The 22,358-nt window shown below is 48.8% G+C and overlaps 1 protein-coding gene across 1 annotated transcript in view; it reads left to right on the top strand.

Annotated features, from left to right (window-relative positions):
- LOC138110602 (vascular endothelial growth factor receptor kdr-like) overlaps window positions 1-22,358 on the top strand; it is a 121,063-nt gene that overhangs the window by 77,906 nt on the left and 20,799 nt on the right. Inside the window, exons 13-24 of the mRNA XM_069015706.1 lie at window positions 5,241-5,534; window positions 6,942-7,088; window positions 9,073-9,198; window positions 9,290-9,396; window positions 10,517-10,652; window positions 11,888-11,992; window positions 14,245-14,358; window positions 17,457-17,545; window positions 18,817-18,982; window positions 19,507-19,604; window positions 20,433-20,555; window positions 20,650-20,761. Coding sequence (XP_068871807.1) covers window positions 5,241-5,534; window positions 6,942-7,088; window positions 9,073-9,198; window positions 9,290-9,396; window positions 10,517-10,652; window positions 11,888-11,992; window positions 14,245-14,358; window positions 17,457-17,545; window positions 18,817-18,982; window positions 19,507-19,604; window positions 20,433-20,555; window positions 20,650-20,761 — 1,617 coding nt within the window. The remainder of the gene's footprint in view (window positions 1-5,240; window positions 5,535-6,941; window positions 7,089-9,072; window positions 9,199-9,289; window positions 9,397-10,516; window positions 10,653-11,887; window positions 11,993-14,244; window positions 14,359-17,456; window positions 17,546-18,816; window positions 18,983-19,506; window positions 19,605-20,432; window positions 20,556-20,649; window positions 20,762-22,358) is intronic.

Here is a 22,358-nt window from a genome sequence, read left to right as displayed (position 1 = left end):
AACGAAGCTGGTGCCATACAGGGAAAGGTTTCACCTCCATTAGAGCTCCTTTGTGCTGCCCCAATGGGGGCAGGAGAGGCTTTCAGCCTCCAAAAGGTATTTCCCAAAGCTCTAACTCTTATTTACTTAGGAAAATGCCCTTCAAGGTGCACTTTGGGGAGATACAGCTTAGATATCAGAGGTCCCCAACATGTCCAAGGCAGGCTGAAGACCAGCTATTAATTTTACACCTCACCACTTCCAAGTGTTGAGTGTCCTGCTGGGAATTCTTCCAGCTGTTATGTCTGGGTGGGTTACCCAAGCTCTTCACAGAACTCCCACACTTGGTGACTAAACCCAAAGCTGCAGCAACTCAATAAGCCACAAGGATAAGGTCAGATCCAAAGGATTGGATCATCCCATGCACCTTGCACAACTCTGGTTTATTTTAGGAATAAAGTTATGTAGGGGTTTTTTCCACCCACAGTGAGCTAATATTCCAATTTTTTTTTTAAGATCCATCTAGCAATGCTTTGAGACACAAGTGTTTTAATCATGCAGTTTTAATTATGAAGGAAATGAATCACTGGATGAAATTACTGAAGTGGTTCTGGTGGGAATGTTTCCACCAAAGCAGACCAGGAGGTGCACAGGGCTTGGCAAGACAGGCTTATTCCAGCCTGTGAAGGGGAAACTGGGAGTCTGTGCTGTTCCGGGGAAGAGGCAGATGCTGACCGAGCATGACTGGCTTTTGGAAAGGCTGTATTTAAAAATAGTGTTTCTGGATTAGAAAGGAATGAAAACTTTCTAAATGTGGCCATCCTGGTGCTAAAGTGGGTCATGCTGCAGCAGTAAAACAGCAGCAGTGACCTGAGGCTGGAGTCCTTCCACGGGAGGGTCCTCTCTGAGTGTTGCTCCAGCAAGGCCAGGCTGTGGGGACAGTTCTGCAGGTTGTCCTCACAGCTGGAACAGCTGGAGCAGGCTCCAGGTTACTCCCCCCAGGAGTTTTCTCCTGTCTCAATGTTGAGGGACATGTGAGGTTCCAGACAGAGGAAGACCAAGAGCACAAGGTTCTAACTTGGTCACTTTCTGAATGTGAGCAGGTTCATTCTGGGCAGGTTGAGCCCAAAGGCTGAGCTGAAGGCTGTGGTAGAGCCTGAGAGCACACGAGCAACACGTGGGACTTTGGGACATCTGGGAAATGTTTGTAGCATTTCACAGCTCTCTGCAAAGCAGCTGCAAGTTGTGGCACCCCACAACAAATTCAGCAATTTGTTGATTTTAAAGAGCTCCTCTCCCATTATCTCCTACCAATCAATGACCTGGGGCTCCCTGAGCTGCTGCCAAACCTTTTGGCTGAACTGGGCTGAACTCACTTCTCCCTGGTAAGAAACCTGAAGGTGATACAGAGGCTCAACTCCCTCAACCCCTGCTCCACTGGGGCAGGGTTGAGATGTTTTCCCAGGCCATGGCAGAGTGTTCCAGGGATACTTCTTCAGGTGCTGTCCAGGCTGCTCTCTGGGAATGTGCTCACTTCAGTCTGATGTTTTCACCACCACCACCTTCATTGCAGAAAAATTAATTTATCCCTGTGGAATAATTGTCAGCAACCATTTTGTTCTTCCACTGCAGAGCCCCCACAAAAACTCCCACGGACACCAGAAATAGCACTGGGCTCTATTTTTAAATCATTTCTCTGCCAGCAGAGTTCATTTCATGAAGGGTCGGCAGCGTTTGGAGATCACTCAGAATCCAAACCTTATAAGGGGTCCAGCGTGATGAGAAATCTCCTCATGCAGTGACAGCCCCTCCTGCAGATGTCCTGACTGTCACTGTCCCTCTGCAGCCCTCTGGAGTCTCTCCTAAAGGGATTTGTTCTCCATTGTGCCCTGGCCTAACTCTCGTTCCAGGATTTTTGTTTTGTCTCAATCCAATCAAGATCTGACCCTGCCTGCCTTTCCCACCACTGCTCTGACTCCAGAGCTCCCGTTTAAGCCCTGGCTGAGGCAGCAGATGCTCAGAAATGTCATTGTCCACCTCCAGCTCCAAAGGACATTCCAGGCAGGCTGCAAACTCCCCAGTGCAGTGAAAAGCTGCCCTGGTGTCTCCTGCAGGGATTCTCTGCCATGGGCAAGTGGAATTTCCCTTCTAATCTCTGCTCTGCACCTTGGAGAGGGCAGCTCTACAGGGCTGCAGGTCCAGAGTAAATCAAATTCCAGCCTTTGTCTGACTGCACTACATTCAGCAAAGTGGGATCCCACCCCTCTGAAAACTCTGACTGTTCTGGGAATATAAATGAATTATGATAAGAATAACAAATAATAACCAAAGCCCTTTTTTCAAGGGTTTATCTGATTGCCAAAACAACTGAGAAAAATGGAGTTAAAGATTTCTACCCGAAAGAAAATATTGCATTTCCAGCAGGAGATAAAAATCTGCTCTCAGATAGCAGAACAATGGATGAGCTGGGCTGTTCTAGGAGTTTGTGCCACTCCAAACTGCTCATTGCCGACGTGTTGACAGGATTCCTGACAAGCAGCACCGTTCCTCATAGTGGGGCTCACCCTTCCCTACATCCCTGTTCCTGAGGGCACCCCCCCTGCCAGGCCCAGGGCTGGAATTTGGGTACGAGCAGAAGTTTTGAATTACACAGATTATTGTGCAAAGCACAGGAAATTAAAACCAATTAATTCCTTTTAAATACAAATGGAGCCAGACTTGCCTTTGATTTATGCTGCCTTTTTACCTCCCCCCCCTCCCCGATGGCTTCTTTCCCTCTTTTGCCCTGGAATCCAGCAAGGTGGAGAGGGAAATTCGCAGCTACTATGCTGTAACACAAAACCAAAGACAAATGTTTGGTGGCTGCTGATAAAAGGGAAAAGGCCCCCATGGTGCATTCTTTTAGCCAACTTATTAGGAGCCTTCTAAAACACGGTATCTGTTCAGAGGGAGGAAGTTAATCACTGCTCGGGTTCAGGATTATGTAAGCAAAGCTGTCTGAGGGATGAACTGACTTATAATGTGCTCTCCAAGCTGCACTCACTCCCCTGATAATCCAGGTAGGAGGAGAAAAGAGAGAGAGGAGCAAGGAAAGAGAGAAGAGAGCAACTTTTTTTTTTTTTTCCCCTGTCTTTTTCCTTCCACTGCAATGAAAATCAATGAATATTCTATTGGAGCTGAAAGAGCTGCTTGAAAGGCAAACAAGATGGGAGAGAGTAGCACAGGTTCTGGCTAAAAATATTCAAAATGCTAAATAAAAAATGTCAGAAGAAGGAATGATAAGAAAAACAAGCCAGGCCTCTGCTCCCAGAATGTTAAGTTGGTAGAAAAAAAACCTGGCAACTTCCAAGTCCAGCAGCAAAGCAAAACTATGGAGCATCCTTCCCAACTCAGGGCTTGGGAATGGACACATCCCATTCATTGGGAATTTGCACCCAAATGCTCCAGCCCAAGCTGTGCCATGCCCAAGGTAGCACCTTTTGCCAAGGGATGCAGCACTTGTCCCCAGTTTTGAGAGATTCAGGAGATGCTGAAATGCTGCTCGTGCCACATCCCATTTTTTTTCCCTGGCTCTCAATTTTCCCTTTTCGAGAGGTTTTGGTGGCCTCAGACATTCCCCCCGTGCTGACAAGCAGCAGTTGGACATGTTGGAAGCACAGGACATGAGGAGTGAGGAGTGGATGTGTTACACAAGGCAGCCTGAGCACACAGTTGGCACCAAGAGAGAGCAACTGAGCCTAACAACACCCTGCAGAGAGCAAACTGCAACGCCAGCACGAGGAAAGAAGAGAAAAATAACAATTTCCAGAGCTGTGGCCTGAGGGGTTCTCTTCTCTTTTTGGATCTTTTGTGAAGTATTTCTGGTGCCAGTCTTTAAAAACCATGAAGCAAAAGCTCATGGGTTCTACTCTAGGCGACTCGTGAAGAAGAGAGACTTTTAATCACATCTGAAAGCTCCTCCAGGGCTCTGTATTTTATAGAATATATGGTTTATTATAAGGCAGATTGGTTATTTCAGCAGCCTCACTCTTTGTGCTCAACTGCAGCTTCTGCAGAACCTTTTGTAGTGGGAGCCCCTGGCTGAATTCCAGGTGGAATTTGCAGATGGCAGGTGCAGTGCACATTTGTTCTGCTCTGACTTCTGTCCCTCTCAACGTCCCACCCAGCTCATCCTGGCTTGAGGAAGCATCTCACCAACAGCTTGACTCTGAATAATCTCTCAGACTTAGGGCAAACTTGTTCCTGTTCAGAAGGTGGCCCAGAGTGAGCCCTCCCAAGGTGTCCCGTCCTTGGTAACAGTGATAAGAGGTTCCTCAGAACTCTCAGCTGCTTAAAAATCCTGACCTAACAGACAGCAGAATAATTCCAGGTCACTGTGGTTATCCATGAGCTTTCATTCAGGTGAATAGGCCCCTAAAATTAACAAAATCAAAAGGGAATAGAGTATCTTCCAGCCCAAATTTATTTGCAGGTCTCTGGTAGCTCCTGCAGGAATGTGTCTGCAGGGCAGGCTCTGGCCTTCCACTCAGGTTTTCTTGTTTTCAAATGGATTCAGTTCACCACTTCAGGAAAATGGATTTTTTTTTTTTTTTTTTTTCTGGAGTGAAAAGTTACTAAAAATATTGCAAAAACAGCTCACTCTTTCGTGGCTAGGTCAGAGTCATGACTCTTAAGTTTAGTTGTGGCTAAACTTAAGGGCTTCAAGGACTTGGACATCATTAGATCAGTTAATCCAGCAGTGATCAAGTAAACATCCACCAAGGCACATGTGATGAAAATAAATATTGGCACAGTTGGAATAAGAGAGAGTTGAGGAGACTGCTCAGTGGGGAAGAAGGTGTTGCTCCTGAGGGATGGGAATGGATTCTTTATTCCTCTGCAATTAATACTTTCCAGTCCTGATTGCAGATAGAGAGGGAAGAGCTCCCAAACACATTTATCTGCCTGGATAGAAACAGCTGCTGATTAAACTCTCTCAGTCCATTAACTCCTTCTATTTATAAGCTTTCAATTCATTACTTGGAGATGGGATGATTTAGGATGCTGAGGGCTGGACTAGCACAGGTCAGCACTGGGCAGTGAGAGCGACCTTCACTTCCCTAATTCCCAGCTCCAGTGCCTGTTTCCACGTGCAAGCATGTGCCTCATTAAACCTGGCTCCTTCCATTACCACTGGAAATTTGACCCCCAAGCAGCAGCCAGGCAGCCAAAGATCTTCTCAGCTGGGATTCAATACCAAACACGTTTTCCCTTCCTCCTAGATGTGCCCTCTGGGTTGCAAACAGCCTCCCAAGTGACGGCCATCGTGGGCAGTGACGTGCAGCTGACCTGCCGGGCCTCCAAGTACATCTACACCCACCTGGCCTGGTACCACCCCTCCTCAGAGCCGGCTCCCAGCCACTCTGTGGTCAGGAAAATGGACAAATATTCCATCTCTTTGACCCTGCTCATTCCCAACGTCACGAGGGAGCAGAGTGGCCTCTACAGGTGCCGAGCCCAGAACCAGCACAACAGCACGGACACGCTGGAGCAGCACAGCCAGCTCCTGGTCAGAGGTATGTGCCAGGGGAGGGTGGCACTGGGACCTCTCCTAATACAAGCTTTGGGTCCTGCTTTGGTTTGATTTTGTTATTTACTCCGTGTGGATTGACAGCCTGACATGGATAACACTCACCCAGCCACTGCTGGGTTTGGATAAAATATTTGAAATCACATAAGGGTGATTTTCAGCAGAATTTCATCTTCCCAACTCCATGCTGGGTGTACATTTAGAGTTGACTGAGGACAAAAGGCATCACCCACCATTTACTGACAGCACAACTGTAACCTGGGATGATCACCCAGATCTGTATGACTTTGGCACCCACTCTCAGCTGCCAGGATGAGATACCTGAGTAGATTTGGACCCAGCAGATCCCGTATGTCCCTGGGCAAGTGTAAAATCAAGTGGCATGTGCCATTTATTCCGGGTAAGAGGGATACACTTTGTTATAATAATTAATTTCTTACTTATACCCAAGCCCCCAGCTCTTTTATTTCCCTAAGATCCTCCAGCCTGGTTCTGTTGGCTGTGGGAATACAAAGGGCAGGACATTTCTCACCCAGGTATTAGGTAGTGATGATGGTTTGGCTGGTCCCCACAGCACCAGGGCCACCTGTGAGCATCCCCTGCCGTGAGGCACTGGCCTTGCTCAGCACTCTGCCTTCAGGCACTTCCTTTTCCTCTCCTCTGGGAGATATTTTTATGCAGTCAGTCAGATTTCCACCTACACACACACCTACACAGCTGGGCTATGGGAAAAACCCAGCTGGACTGGGAATACATCCATGGAGAACTGGAATCAGGCTCTCATTCTTCTGAGAATGACTGGGGTCTGTTATTTGTCTGGCAATTCTTGTGGAGAGCACACGTGGAAATGCCCCTCCAAACCTGCCTTCCCTCCCCATTCAAACAAGGTCTTTGCAATCTTCTAATACCCCTCAGCTTCTGTCCTTACTGCAGGTTTGGGGTACTTTTTATGCTGTGCTTGTGATTTTATTCGTTGCTGTCCTGCACCTTTTATAAATGAATATAAAGTGGGGGGAGGGGGGGTTACCATGGTTGTAATAAGGAGAAAACTGCACTCCTGATGGAGGATATAAAACCTTTAGAATTGTTTCCTCTTTGCCTCCTCCTTTCTCTTTTTTTGTCTTCACTCTGTGTGTGCACCTCCTACTCCCTGTCCTTCGTTTTCTTCAGAGGATGAGGAGTTGGAGCTGCAGCCAAACTTAAGCTTAGGCAGTGTGAAAATAAACCAAATAAACTCCCCCACTCCTCCCAGAACCTTTGGGGGATTTTTGATCAACTGATCAACCAAACCTTTGCCACACCCAGCCCCGAGAGGCCATGCCAGGAGGGCTGGTGAGGTGAGGGAGGTGCCTCCCCAAAGCTGACTGGGGGCTCTTTCCCTTTGTGGCTGCAGAGAAGGCGGCGCCGTACGTGATCCAGAACCTCACGGACCTGGAGGTCAACATCAGCGGCAAGATCCTGCTGGAGTGCAAGGTCAGTGGGACACCAGAGCCTCAGGTGACCTGGAGGAAGAATGGCTACCCCATCTCAGCAGCCTCAGGTGGGTCCTGCTCCCCAGAACCGTGTGGGATGTGGGTAATGGACTGGCAGGGTCACCATGACACAGGACCGGCAACTGTGCCCGTGATTCAGGGCATGCACACACAGATCCAAGGATGTCCGAGCACTGCAGGGGTCTCCAGCTTGGAGTTTGAGGTCAGAGGAAGCTCCTGTGTGCAGAGCCAGCCCAGCACACGTGAGCATAGCACTGGGAAATCAGGGAGTGCTGCTCAGGCTGCTTGTGTGAGCCCAGGCTGTACCTGCTGCTCAGATGGGTCTGGCAACACAGGCCTGAGCTCTCAGCTCTCCTGGTCACGATTCACTGCAGCAAAGTCACCTGGCAGAGGGGCCCAGGGCATCCCATGGCCTATGGAACATCCTTCACTTCCCCCAGTGCACTGATGGGAATGTGCTCTCAGCTCCGTGGGGACAGAGCCCTGCAGGTACACAGGGCAGGGAGCCTCAGCTGAGCCTGCAGCTCCCTCACCTGAGCCCAGGGTTCCTTCCCAGCTCTGTGCCATAAGATCACAGGATGTGCTGAGTTGGAAGGCACCCCCAGGATCAGCCAGTCCCACTCCTGGCCCTGCACAGACCCCCCAACAACCCCACCCTGGGCATCCCTGGCAGCGCTGCCCAAACGCTCCTGGAGCTCTGGCGGCCTCGGGGCCGTGCCCATTCCCTGGGGAGCCTGAGCAGTGCCCAGCACCTTCTGGGGCAGAACCTTTGCCTGCTCTCCAGCCTGAGCCTGCCCTGGCACAGCTCCAGCCCTTCCCTGGGCTGTCATAGCGAGCAGAGATGGGAGCTGCCCCTCGGGAGGATGTTGAAGACCTCAGTGAGGTCTCCCCTCAGTCCCCTCTTCTCCAGCTGAACAAACCAAGTGCCCTCAGCCACTCCTCCAGGCCCCTCCAGAGCTTTCCCCATCCTTGTGGGCTCCTGCTCTCCAATGGCTTAAAGTCTTTTTTATATTCTGATGCCCAAAACTGCCTGCAGAACTAGAGGTGAGGCTGCCCCAGTGCAAAGCTGAGTATGTCCTGAGTCCTCCCATAAATCATGGAGAATCCCGTGTCAGCAGCTGGTCCTGTGACTTTAATTTTGCAACTTGGACTAGGTAGGAAACCTAGGATCATCCATAATTCAGAGCAGAATGTTCTGAGAGAAACTCTTTACAGCTACTGAAATTTTATAAATAATTCTAGCGGGACAAGCATGTAACTCATCCAACCAATGGAAACATAAATGAAATATCTGGAAAAAACACCTCAGGGTAAATATTTCAGCACAGTGCATGGCAAGTGGTGTGCAGAACTCCTGTTAACAACAACAGGATTCACAGGCAGAACACTCAGAAATTCCAAATGCCCTTCCCTTTCGGATTCCAAGCCTGATCCATTTCCCTATTCCTACCCCAGTCATCCCCTCAGTGAAACAGAGGAACTCTCAGTGCAGTGCCACAAATCAGGAACAATGAAATTGGGAAATTAAGTGTAGAAAAGTCTCTCATAGGTCATATCTAGGCAACCTCTCTCTTCCCACTGCTCCTGGCTGCTGGTGAGTCCAGGATTGCTCCACACAGTTATTTTTCCAGGAATGTGCCTAACTTGAGTTCCATGCTCCCCATGTTAGAAGTCCCACCCCTTCCCACAGCTTCCAGTAATTCCACTGAGTTCCCATTTTTCCCAGTGCATCTTCTTGCTATCTGACTCCAATCCTCCCTCCCTTTGCTAGCTTCTGGAGTAGTTTCTGGGCTCTGCCCACTCTAAATTGTTGGTGAAGCGATGCCAAATCATTTATCCTGGTGTTGAAGAAGAAAAATTTGTCAGGGAAAGGCTGTTGCCAGAGCAGGAGGAGCACAGGATTAAAATGTGTCCTAACACCAGCACATGCCAGGCCTGCGTGGATGGGAGCTGTTCTTCAGCTCTGTCTCCTAAAAGCATTTTTGGCAGGCAGGTTATTGTGCCAACATTAACCAAAATGCCTTAAACCAGGAATTTCCATGGAAAACAACACCCTGGTGATTGAGAGAGTGAAGAAGGACGACGAGGGGCTCTACGAGTGCCGGGCCTCCAACGACTTGGGCCAGGACAGCACATCAGCCTTCATCAAAATCCAAGGTGAGACCTGGGCTGAGGGAATGCAGATATTCCAGCGGGTCACTCAGGGACTTGGGACACATTTCTGAGCTGGCTGTACATTCACCTGCAGGTTCTGAGGAGAAATCCAACATCGAAGTGATCATTCTGGTGTGCACAGGGCTGGCTGCCACTCTCTTCTGGCTCCTCCTGACCCTCTTCATTCGCAAGCTGAGGAAGGTGAGAGAGCTCCCACCCTGCCCAGAGTCTGGGATCTGCCCCAGCTCCGTGTGACAGCAGAGATTAGGGCCAAATGTTTGGGGTAGATGGTAGAAAAACTGGGGAAAATGTCCCTGTAAAATTCAGTCCAAGGTTTCTGTTGACTTCTCCACAGATCCCTTGCACTTGTGAGATTTTCATCCACTTCAGGCTAAATCAGGCTCCTCCCTCTTTATGAGTCAAACTGGCTTGTGAGAATAACAAAAAAATACCCTAAATCCTCTACAATGAAGGCTTGATTTCAGCACTTGTCTCTAAAAGATATTAAACAAAGATCCTGGGCTGTCTGCTTGGGAAATGAGCTCAAACCACACAGCTGATTTGGTTTCCTTGCTCTTTTTTCACCTCCCTTTTGTGACTCTGGAAGTAAACATGCAGTGAAGTTTTAAGGAATTTAGGTCTGTTTTTCCTGAAAAAACCAGCAAACAGAAAGGCAAGCGCAGCTCTCTGCTCTGCTCTCACCAAACTGCAGTCCCAGTGCTGATCTCCAATATTTGAGTACATTTCCCCTCCTCTTGCAAATACGGGGATTAAACTCCTGTTTTCATCCTTGACCTCAGCTTAACAGAGCTGTGGACAACACTGAATTTCCTCTTACATTTCATACCTGTGCAAGTCTGCTCACAGGACCCACCCAACCACAATTTCTCACTGTAGCAGCACCAGAAATAGCAATTTCCAGCAGCTTCCCACCAAATTTAAATTGCAGTAAGTTGTAGTCATGAAGTGGAGAATCAAGACCGCAGAACAAAACACGGTGAAAATACCAAAATATGCATCAGGAAGTGCAACTCCTGCAGTTCCCATGGAAAATCAGTGATTTCCTTTGGCTGATCCAGGTAGAAGACAGCGATAGATTTTGTGTTTCCCAGCATCAATCAGTGCCTCTTCCCGAGAGCCACACACAAACATTTGTGCCTCAGCTGTGGAAGGGAGAGAGGCAGGAAGCTGCAGTGATGCATTCCTGGCTCAGAATAAATTTGCCTGGAAGGCAGGGAACTCCCCAGGCTGCCAGACAGCTCCCTGCCTTTGGAATTGCAGCGTGAATCCCCTGAATAATTTCTCCCCGCCCTGTTTTTAGCCCGATGCCACAGATATTAAAACAGGATACCTGTCCATTATCATGGATCCAGAGGAGATGCCCCTTGACGAGCAGTGTGACCGCCTGCCCTACGACAGCAGTAAATGGGAGTTCCCCAGGGACAGGCTGCGCCTGGGTGAGTGGTTTGGGGGTCAGAACTGGGGGGAAGGATGGTTCCAAGTGCTTCCCAGTGGCAGTGGAGCTGTTGGATAACCCAGGAAGAGCCTATCACAGTGCCAGGGTACTGCCACCCGTGGATGTGGGATTACAGAGTTCAGATCAGCCTGAGGGCAGGGTGAAATGAGAGATTTGGAAAGACTCTGTCCAAATAGCTGCCACTGATACAGGGGGCTTAGAATTTTTACCTTTTCCGCGTATCACCGCCTCTTTTCCTTGGAAAAGGGAAGCCAAACGCTTGACAGGGAAGAAAGGGACCTCCAGGTACTGTCCCTGCCAAAAGTGTGATTTCATTCCCGTAGAGGAAAAGGGAAAGTGAATTTTCTTTTGAAGAAATCTATCAATTCATCAAATAATCACTTCCTTATCAACCACCAGAACTCAGCTTTGAGCTGTAAAAAGCTCTCATGGAAAAATGGGCCAGATTTCACTGAACAGCTCAGTTCCCTGGCTGATGGGGTGAGGAAATGTGGAAAGCTGGCTGTGTTTGTACAGCGAAACTGTAACATCTGTGTGCACTGAGGAGTGCAGGGAAAATATCTGTATTTGTGTGTGCTCTTGGTGCTGAAGCTGGAAAACATGGAAGGGGGAGAGGACAGACAAAAATCACAAAATCTGAGGTGAGGATGGGACAGAGATTCAAACTGGCAGAACCAAAAAGCCAGACTCTGGGTCAGAGCCCTCAGAGCACAGCAGGCAGGAAATACATAATAATAAGACAGGCAGGAAAATCCAAATGAAAGGGAAAATAAAGGTTATCATCCTAAATTCCATTTAGTGCAGCTTTTCCATCAAATCAGTGTCAATAACTGAAGGGTTAAAGGGTTGTGACTCCCTGAGTGCCTTGCTGGCTCTCTCCATGATTCTCGAGAGATCAGGGGGCCACAATTAACCCAAACTCTGCCTTCCCTGGCCTCCAGCACAGCCGCAGGTAACGTTTGTCCCTCAACACATGCAGGTATCAGCCCTGTCCTCAGTGAGTGCAGGTTGATTTCCCCTCCTCTGTTCTCTGCCGTGCTGTATTGCATTCCGGCCATATGGATAGAAACCCCTGGATATCCATATGCTGCAGGATGTGATACAGGCTGCTGTGACTGTGTCTGTGCCTTGTGCCTGGTTCCCTGCACAGCTGAGGTTGCATGTCCTCTCCTGGCTGATGCAGCCTGGGCTCACTCTCGACTCTTGCCTCTCTAGGTAAAACTCTGGGTCATGGTGCTTTTGGGAAGGTGGTGGAGGCGTCTGCTTTTGGCATTGATAAATCTTCAACCTGCAAAACAGTTGCCGTAAAAATGCTGAAAGGTACAAAAATCCCTCTGAGATCCTCCTCAGGCCGCTCAGGGAAGCCGGGGCAGGGAGGTGCGCGGTGCTCGGCTGCCAGGAGCGCTGCGTGCAGGAGGGAGTGGGTTTCCATGCGGGAGCAATTAGCCACCCTGGATGGATGGATGGATGGATGGATGGATGGATGGATGGATGGATGCAGGGGGAGGAAATGGCAGCGGGCTCCGTGCTGCGCTGCTGATTAAGGCTCGTATTCCTCGAGGAAGAAAACAGCAGCTTCCAGGTCTGTGGGGTGAGGAGGGAAACAGATTACAGGGTGTAATTACACGCGATAGCCTGAAATCGGAGCTGAGCCTTCCATCGCAGCCCGGCCAGATGTAGAACAGTTCAAGGGGCTGGAAAAAAAACCCCAGTGCCAGGGGAGTAAATTAGAGACATCTTGCTTGCAATTATTGAAATGAAGGAAAGCTTTCCCCGTTCGGTGGAGGGAAGGAGGGAACTCGGAGCCGGCTCTTCCACGCTGGATTTACACAGAGCCTCTGCAGGCAGCGAGGAATGAATGCATCAGCCCCTCAGTGCCTGCTTGGGCAGGGCTGGTAACTGCTCCTGAGGATGATTCCAAAGGCTCGCTCCATGCTGCCATGGCCCTCACGGCTCCATCGCTGCTGCATGACACCATTAACCCCTGCAATGCCACCAGCCATTGCTGCCACAGGATTTGGCTTCTGCCGCCAGCTGCCTCTCCTGGTGCTCTGCTACTCCCATCTCTCTGAAATCACAGAAACACCCATTTGTCACCTCCCTGGACCTCCCTCAGGTCTGGTCTCCCCTCTCTATTTTCATCCTGCAGATCATCTCCTCTCCTGCTGTTGTATGTTCTGTTCCATGCCCATTTCTAGTTCCCTGAAATATCCTGACATATTCCCATCTCCATCCAAAACGTACTGCCCTGGACAGCTCTGGGGTTTCATTCCCTTCCACACTGCTCTTCCCAACTGATCCTCATGTCAGTTCTGTCCTGCCAGCACATATTCAGCAATATTTGGCAGATTCTCCATGGTTTTACACCTCCCTCCCCCAGTGGAGGCAGGTGCCTCCTGCTCTGATCTGCCCCTCCCCAGCTAACGTGCCCATAATTCATCGCTTTCATGAATAAAGCAGATTCTCTGGGATCAGTCAACCCATCCAAGGACCTAAAAAGGCATTTCTGCCATCCCAGCACTGTGTGCCATCTCCATGCAGGAGGCTGGGGTCTGTTCTGGATTGAAGGCTAAAATTCAATGTGCAGGATTATCTAAAACACTTCTGAGCTGGCTGCGTGCCAGGGGAAATCGGGAGCGATACCACCCATGGACACACCCTGCTCCAAACACTGCTGACTGAAGGAATCCGGGAATAGCTCCTTCTTTTTGACACAGTTTGGAGGAAGATTATGGGGAATCTACAAACAGATAAAGAGGTTACACCTGTCACACCCAGTGATTTGTTACAGAACTGCTTCTTCATATTTAAATCTTACGTGATGCAAAGGCAAAAGAAACAGGCCAAAGCTTTTCCTGTTAAAATATATCATGAAAGTTTTGGAGAGAAGGCTGGGAAGATAAAGCAGCACCTGAATAACCTTCTGGTGTGAGGGTGCCTGCCTTAAATTAATGTCACTGGCCAGGCAGTGCCACCACTGTCAGGATCATGGCTCACACACAGATACTGGAAAATGTATTTCTTGGGTCAATAAGATCTTACAGGGCTGAGCTTTAGTGATGCTGTGCATTCCCTGGCACATTCTGGGACACAACTTCCAGATCTGTGGATTCCTCATCACCTGCAGTGGTGTGCTGTGATGTTCCTCGGTGCTGTGGAAAAACCTGTTCTGAGGTATTGTAACCAAGTCCTGCTCAACTGCACAGCCCAGCAGAGAGGAAGGGACACGTTCTGTGTGCTGTGGGGGCTTGCAGAGGTTGGCTTTGCTAAGCTTGCAAAACTGAGTCCTGGCAAAGGCTCTGTGGGATCAGCTCTGGGGGAAGGGACAGTAACCCTCCATAATCATGCTTGAGAAAGGAAGAGTCACCCAAAAGATAAAGTGTTATCCCACTTCATAAAGGCCAGCAGACAATGAAACGGATGAATTATTATCTGTGTGAGAGTCTGAAAAGCCAAGATACTGCAAGTAACCTGGGTGGGTTTTGTTTCGAAGTATAAACAGGATCTTGCTGTGTCCTGTTAAAAATATCCTGTTGTGTAAAGATGATTTTTTTCCTGTTTATCTTAAGCAGAATGTGCAACTACTAATGAATGCAAGGCTTTAATGTCTGAGCTGAAGATCCTCATCCATATAGGACATCACCTGAATGTGGTCAACCTGCTGGGAGCCTGCACCAAAGCTGGAGGTGAGGAGTCCTCAGTAAATTGGGAACAAAAAAGAAAACACTTTGCAGACACGTTTTGGGTGTTCAGATGTGCCTGTGGTGGTTAATGCAGGTACAGCCATTTCCAGCTCACAGGAGAGCTGCTGCTGCTCCTGCAGGATGTGGCCTCATCCCATCCAGGGCTCCTGAACATCTCCCACCCATGGTGTCACTCCTCTGTTTTCTCTGGAAGCCTGTTCCCAAAAGGGATTCTGCACTGAAGGAAGGAGGACACTGGATTGCAGCGAGGTGCCCAATTCCTCCCTGTGGTCATTTCCAGGCTTCTTCTCCCTCTCCTTCCCTGCCTTATCAGGAGGATGCACCAGGCTGAGCACTTGGCTGCCTGAGCCTCCTCTTTCCCAGCACTTCACCCTCTCCAGGCAAACACAGCAGTTTCTGCTCCATGTGCAGGAAGCCTGGGACAGCCCTGGGTGCAGCAGGAGCAGGGACTTCCACAGGGCTGAGCTGTCCCTGCATCATGCAGAGTGCACTTAGACAAAGGGCCCCGTAAATCCCAGACCTCTGTCACTAAAACATCCCTTCCCACACTGCCAGACAAAGCAGCCGTGCCTCTTACTGTGCTCCAGCTCCAGGGGAACAGGTCTCAAGGATGGCTCCTCACTGCTGACAAGGAACCCTCACAACCATCCCCACAGGACAGGTTTAGGTGACCCGAGGGCAAGGAAAGCCCCAGAAGGAAAAAAAAAGAAGGGAGGAAAGTCTCTGAGAGAGATGGGGCACAGATCTGAGACCCCAAAACCATCAGTTTCCAACGGTTGTTGTCCAGTCAGGAGGGAAAAGGAAAACTTCAGTGAGGTAGATCTGGGAGGATGCCAGGGGAGAAATCTTCCCTCCAGCAAGGCGGTTCCAGTTCCTCAGGAAACAGCAACCAGCAGCCATGGATACTGCTGGAATCTGGGAGCCATGGATGGGGAACTCTCAAAAATTGTAGCACTCCAGACCCCAAAAGCTCGTGTGGGAGCAAGGGCAGCTCCAGCTTTAGGGTTCAGATGCAGCAGCCAGGAGCCTTTGCTTGGGACTGTGAGCAGAGGGGCAGGAACACTGGGGATGCTGGTGACTCTCCTGTGCTGACCAGTCCCTGAGGTGGCTCAGGACAAACAGGTGCCTCAAACCTGGCAGCAGGACCAGGGGTCGGTGGTTCTTAACCAAAGCAGCCCCGGAGTTCTGCTTGCACGGCAAGACACACCCCAGGAACTGATCAAAGGCTCTGATTGTCCGCTTTCTGAGAAACTTTTTCTCCCAGGAGTCCCCCGATTTCCCATTCTCCAGCCTGCCCCATCCTGGGTGGGAGGTAACCCTCCCTCCTCCCTGCCAGGTGCCTGGGGAAACCTTTGGGGGCAGAGTTTGGGGCAGAGGGATGCAGCAGGACCTCACAGGGCATGGAGGAGCCTCGGGCAGGCACTGCTTTGTTTTCCTCTGAGCAGTGCAAGTGCAGACTAAAGAAAAACAGCCTTGAGCTCCAGAGGCAGACACGGATCCGAGTTCCTGTGAAATTCCAGTGCAGAGCACAGCGCTCTCCCCTCCCCTGGTAGGCTTTATGTAACCATGTATTCCTGATGGAGACTGGTATTAAGTATGCACATACATTATTTTAACAAGGTACCAAATAACAGATTTTAACACTTTGTCGGAGTGTCTGATGTTCAGCAGTCACAACTAATGCACAGCTTGTGCTTTACAATGAGGGAACAAAATATGGGGAGGCCATGTCTAGGAAGCGTTTCAAAAACATGAATAAATCACTAAGCAGAGCTCTAAAGCTGCTCTGGAATCTGCATTTCCTCAGGGCATCCATGAGGGACGTTGGATTTTGGGTTCTTCAGAGCCAAATCTCTTGAGCACGGCTAGATCCCAGCACTGGGGCCTTGAGCCCTGGTGAGCAGCGCTCTGGGGTCAGCGCTGGAACCACTGGGATTTGGGGATTTGGGGTTGGTGTTTTTGCAGCCACTGCAAGGTTTGCAGGCTGAACTTGTTCCAGCTGCAGGCAGAGGGGCTGGGGGTCCTGGAGAGCCCCAAGGTAGCAGTGCCGTAGGGCTGGGGTGAGGACAGGGAACACCACGGGCTTGGTTCTGACTGCAGGAATTCAGCATCTCCCTTTCTGTGGGACCGTGTGCTCCCAAAGGCTGCTCCTCTCCCTGTCCCACACTGTCCCAGGGTCACTGTTCCCTCCTGGCTGCTGTCCCCAGCAGTGCTGGACAAGGAGCCGGCTGCAGCCCTGCTCCTGTGCCCCGGAGGATGCAGCCCGGCAGGAATCCTGCTGAGCTCCTTCCCCAAGGCCAAGTGCAGCTCTCAGCACTTTCCCTTTGAAGTGCAAACTCTTAGTCTGGAGCACAGACCTTCTCCAGAGAAAAAGGTTCTGGACATGAAAATCTCATTGTTTGGGATTGATAATAATCCATGTTTATCCACATCCCAGTCCCATGAATTCACCTTATCCTCCATTTGGTGATTACAAAAAGTAAAGGTCCAGAATGCAGCTTTTCCCTTTGCTAACAGCTCACACTGCAATATAAAAGCATTTCAAGCAGATCTTAAAAAGTTGCATAATTGTAGAAAAGCAGCACTGAATCTGCAGTAGTTTGCACAGGAATGAGGAAGAAACTGAGAGCACTTTCCAGGCTTTCAAAAACTTTTTGCAGCTTTTCATTTAGATCTGTCTGTGGCCCTGCATACTTTTGATTTCCTCTAGTGGCATCAGCTCCACCCAAAACAAACAATTGTGAAGCCAGCAGAGAAAATGAAAACTGCTCCCTGCTATGTACAGAGCAAACCAACCTTAACAGCATCTGGGCTTGTGTTGATCATCCTGAATTTTCCTTGTTTATAAATAAGGAATAAATACCAACTGTCAGCATCCAGTGGGGAAAACTAAGACTGTGCTCCCTTCTGTCCACATCCCTACTGGTTGTGTTCTTCTGGAGTGTCACTCCTCTGTTTCCTCATTTCCTCATCTCTATAACAGGAATGCCACTTATTTTGAAGAGGATTTGGGAGGATAAGTTAGAATTACTTGCTTTGCAGTGCTTCAAAACTCATTTGACTTTCACTGTCTTTTTTAGGTCCTTTAATGGTCATAGTGGAATATTGCAAATATGGAAATCTGTCCAACTATCTCAGAGGAAAACGAGGAGATTTCATTGCATACAAGGTAGGAAAATGAGACTTCTCACAGTCACAAGGTGGGGAATCAACAACCACTGACTGGATTTGCTCTGCATTGGCACTGAGGCAGTTGGGTATTTCTATGGGCACTTTATTTTCTCACCACATTTCAATTTGTACAGGCAAGAAAAGGGATTTTTTTCCTCCTGCAGGATCTCACTGCTATCTTCTTTTAGCACCTCCTAAAGAATTAGGTGCAAGTGCCCAAACTCTGCAGTGCACTTGAGAGAGAGGGGATTACTCGGGAGATCCTTCCCAGCACAAGGGAGGCAACAAAGTAGTAGTGAAAAACTGGCATTAACTGAACTGGGAGAAGGTGAACCCTCCCACAATACAAACCTGGTTTGGGATTTTTGTTTCTAGGCCCACACCCCCATGTGAAAGCAGCTCATCCTTCCACCATCTGCTCATTCCCATCCTCTGTCCCTTCCCCTGTGCCAGCCCTGAGGTCTGGGCTGAAACAACCACTTGGATCGTGGATATTCTGCATCAAAACCGACCAAATGGATTGATTCCCAAGCAGTTCTCTGCATCCACACAAACATCTGTGCCAGCACACACTGGGCTGGGATGGGAGCAGGGCATAGGAGGCAGAAATCAGTGCTGGGGAGGGATGGGACTGACTCCTCCTCCTGAATGTCCAGCGTGGAGCAGGCTCTGTGACCCCAGCACTGCCAGAAACTGGAGCCTCACCAAGATTATTTTCCCAGATGATTCCATTATTATTATTATTATTATTATTATTATTATTATTATTATTATTATTATTATTATTATTATTAAAGCTATTGTGTACAGGCACCAAAGTACGTGAGGGACTTTGTGTGAGTGAAGGAGATTTTCCTGGTGCAGCCACTCAGAATTTCCTTCTCACCATTGTTGCCCTGAACTGAGGGCTGGTTGTGCCTCCCTCCCCAGCACAGACACGTCAGTGCCCATCGTGCACACACCTTGAGGGGATGTTTAATGTGCCTTCCTAAGACAGCAAGAGAATTACAGCCTCTCTCTGCTCACCTCTCAGTCTCACCCAACCAGCTTTCAGCTAACTCTGATGTGGAATATTGCTATCAGTGACAGGGGAATAATAAGCAGAAATAAATAGGAAACCAGTTTATTAGTTCTGCTCTTCAGGGAACATCATGTTCAAACATGCTCATCTTCAGAGCACCCTTTCTCCTTATGCCATTCTGTCACATCTTTTGAATCCTCAAGCATTGCATCATAGAAAGCTAAAAATCAGGTTTATGCCATTTCTAGTCCCAGGAAAACTCTGACCAAGCAGAGAAAAGTCTGGATGAGTCCAACAGTGATTTGACTGAACTGATCAAGAGGCGCCTCGAGAGTGTGGCCAGCACAGGCAGCTCTGCCAGCTCTGGATTTATTGAAGATAAGAGTTACAGCGACTCAGAAGATGATGAAGAAGGTAAAAGAACCCTACCTCATCCCAAATCTTTTATTGGAAAGATTTCTGTCATTTGTCTAGTGCCACACACACTGGCACACACTTTACAAGCCCTTACACAGCTTGGCTCGTTCCTGAAATCCCAAATTCTTTCTCTCACCTGTTCCTCACTCCAACTTTCTCACAAGAAGAGGTTGGCAGCACTGTTTTGTGTACAAAAGCTGCTCCTGTTGTGTGAGAGAAGAAATAGGAATGTTTTACCCGATCTGTCCCTGAGCTCCTCTCTATAAAGTTTCCCTCATTCCCATCCCCAGGTGTTGTTTTCCCCACAGCTAAATGAGTGACTAATGGATGAGGGAACTTTGTTAATCATCTGATCTTCTGCCTCTGGGTCAGTGGTTGCTCACCCAGAGCTGTAACCCTGCCGAGATCTCACAGCCAACACTCAGTGCAGCACTGGGGCCATCAGCACACAGGCAGCACCAGTGCCACACAGGTTTGAAGCTGTTGCTGCAGGCTTTTGCCATATCTCTGATCTCTCCTAGATGCTGAGGATCTGTACAAGAGGCCCCTGACTCTGGAGGATCTGATTTGCTACAGCTTCCAGGTGGCAAAAGGCATGGAATTCCTCGCCTCCCGAAAAGTGAGCTCATTCTTGCACAGCATATCTGATATGAAGAAACCCAAACACAATTTTAAGCCTGAGTAATCTGCTTTTTGCTCCTACATTAGAGTGTTGGAGATCACGTTAGCTCTGGTGGTTAAGCAGTAATTAGCACTGAAGGGGTTGTGAAGGAACATCCATCACATTCTTGGCTGCAGGGACTGGCATCTGCAGCAGGAGGGTTCAGACAGAAGGAGTGAATACAGATTGTGGGACAGTTTATGGAACTGCCTCATAAATAAATGCAGAAAGGACTTGTAGAGAAAGCTCTTTTTAGTGTGGTCAACAACAGCACTACTGAAAAATGAGGAGGCAGTATCCATCTATTCCTTTACCTCCTTTGGATACTACAGGGAGTAGTTTGTAGCCTGTGGAACACCTTTTCAAGTAAATGCAGTGTAATCCACGGGCCAAAGTGTGCACACAACTGTGAGCTTGCACTTACCCCCATCTCACACCCTCCTGGACCTGCACTGGCAAATGGAGCTGCAGCTGCAGCTGCTTTTTGGCCTCTCCCAGACTTCCCAGTGACCAGCTAACTAGAAAATAGGGCTCCCTTCCTTGTTATAACTGCAAAGTTATCTCAGACAGAAAAATCAGAAGACTGACTCTGATACTGTCTTGTTCCCTGAGTTATTCTGTCTTTTGCATATCACAGTGTATTTGGAGCAGATTCCCCCTCCCTTCTCTAACCTGCTCCCAACAGCAGCTCCCTTCTCTCCCCATTCCCAGAGAAGCTCTCCTGCTTCCAGCTCAAGCAGGGGCTCCTTGCCCAGCACCCTCTGACCCCGTGTCATTCCCTGGCAGTGCATCCATCGGGATTTGGCAGCGAGGAACATCCTCCTGTCCGAGAACAACGTGGTCAAGATCTGTGACTTCGGCCTGGCCAGGGATATCTACAAAGACCCCGACTACGTACGGAAGGGAGATGTGAGTGCAAGGAGCTTCCATTGTTACTCTCGAGCTGGGCTTGGGCAGATCAGTACCAGCAGCTCTGGCAACCTGTTGTGTCTCTGCCTTTCAGGCACGGCTTCCACTCAAGTGGATGGCTCCTGAAGCTATTTTTGACAAAATTTACACCACACAGAGTGACGTGTGGTCTTTTGGAGTGCTGCTGTGGGAAATATTTTCTCTAGGTAAGAATGGTTTCAAACCCTTTTTTCCCCCTAATTTATGGCTGCTTAGCTAAAAAAAGCTTTTAACAAAAGGTGATCATGTGGGGCAGTGTTTCTGTTTCACTGAGGACAAGTGCATAGGGCAGATCAGGTGTAAAATAAAGCCCATTTCCATGAGAACTCCACCTGACAAAGGACATGAAAATCCTGGGGAGGAGGGAAGAAAAATCCTAAACCCTGGACCTGACATTTGCACCAAGTGAGAGGAACAGAGCCCAGAGATAAAATGCAAGCCTCTGCTGCTGGGGAACGGGAGATTTCTTGGAGAGCAATGACATTTCCCATCAAATCCCTGCTCCAGGGAACCCCACAGCTGCAAGGCTGCAGAGGGTCACCCTGCTGTGGGGCACACTGGCTGCTGCTGCTGCTGCTGCTGGCAGCCCATGGAACACGAGCCCACACGATGTTTTATCCCAGCTTGATCATCCACCCCACAAAATCCGAGATTTTCTAGGTAAGAAAATATCTACTGGCAGCAGCTGCTGTTGGGTTGGTACAAGAACCAGTGTTGGGCTCAGCCTAAACCCTTTTGGCAGCAGACCAAAGGTAGAACATGGGCTTTTGTGGCTGCATCATTTGCAAGCCACAACATTTCTAAAAGAGTAATAATGATGTTCTTCATGTACTCGAGATTTCATCCCAGGGTGCTGTTAGAAATCTCAGCCTCCCTGAGCTCTGGTTACTGTCCAGCAGATAAAGCTGTGAAACTTAGACAAGCAGCCCTACAGACACTTGGACTTTGCTGCTCTCAGATTCTCCTTGCAGACTGGCAAGATTTGTTTTCCTGAGGGAATTTTGGAATGTCAGCGCTGGCTTTTTAATCAGCATTTGCAGACAAAAGAAAACAAGAAGCATTGTCAACTTAAGCTGCTGGATTTTAAAGCAAACTCTAATCTCCTTCTATCTTTAGTTCATGGATCAGTTGAAATTAATGATTGGGCTCAAGATGCCAAGTGAAAATGCAAAGTCTGGAACTGTTTCTATCCTAATCTTTATTTAGGGCTGGCTGCAAAATCATAACTTGCTCTCAGTCCAAGTCTTTGATGTGGACTTTTCCCTAGTCCACATCTGCACACCAAGCAGAAAGTTCACACTCGAGTGGTTGAAACAAGTGGCAGCTCCTGCTTCCCCTGGGGCTCAGCCCTGTTTATTTAGGGTGCTGTTATTGTGGGGTGACAGCTCTGTGGCTCTGTTACAGCATCACCTGCTGCAGGTTTAGAAACACCACAGAAAGGCACAGCTCCAGAAGCACCAGGAATGCCCCAGTTTTCCCAGATTATTCAGGAAGAGGCTTTAGCATCAGCATCAAGAGACACACTCGGGGGGACAGGCTCTCCACTGGGAGCAAAGGAATGGAATGCTGATAAATCCAAGGGGCACTGCAGGAACAAGCTGTGTATCATTCCCAAAGGTCCTGACAGAGTTTAACAGATGGCCTTTAGTACTGAACACAAATACAAATTAAAATCCAGTCATTGAAATTAATCTCTATTTTAATCTGTTTCTAAAAAACATTTTATCTGGCTTCTTTTAGCCCCTTTCTTAATGGAAGTGTTTG

This window comes from Aphelocoma coerulescens, chromosome 4A, assembly GCF_041296385.1.
Source record: "Aphelocoma coerulescens isolate FSJ_1873_10779 chromosome 4A, UR_Acoe_1.0, whole genome shotgun sequence".
Classification (NCBI taxonomy): domain Eukaryota; kingdom Metazoa; phylum Chordata; class Aves; order Passeriformes; family Corvidae; genus Aphelocoma; species Aphelocoma coerulescens.
The sequence above is the reverse complement of the archived record's forward strand: the minus strand, read 5'-3'. Positions and strand labels throughout refer to the sequence as shown.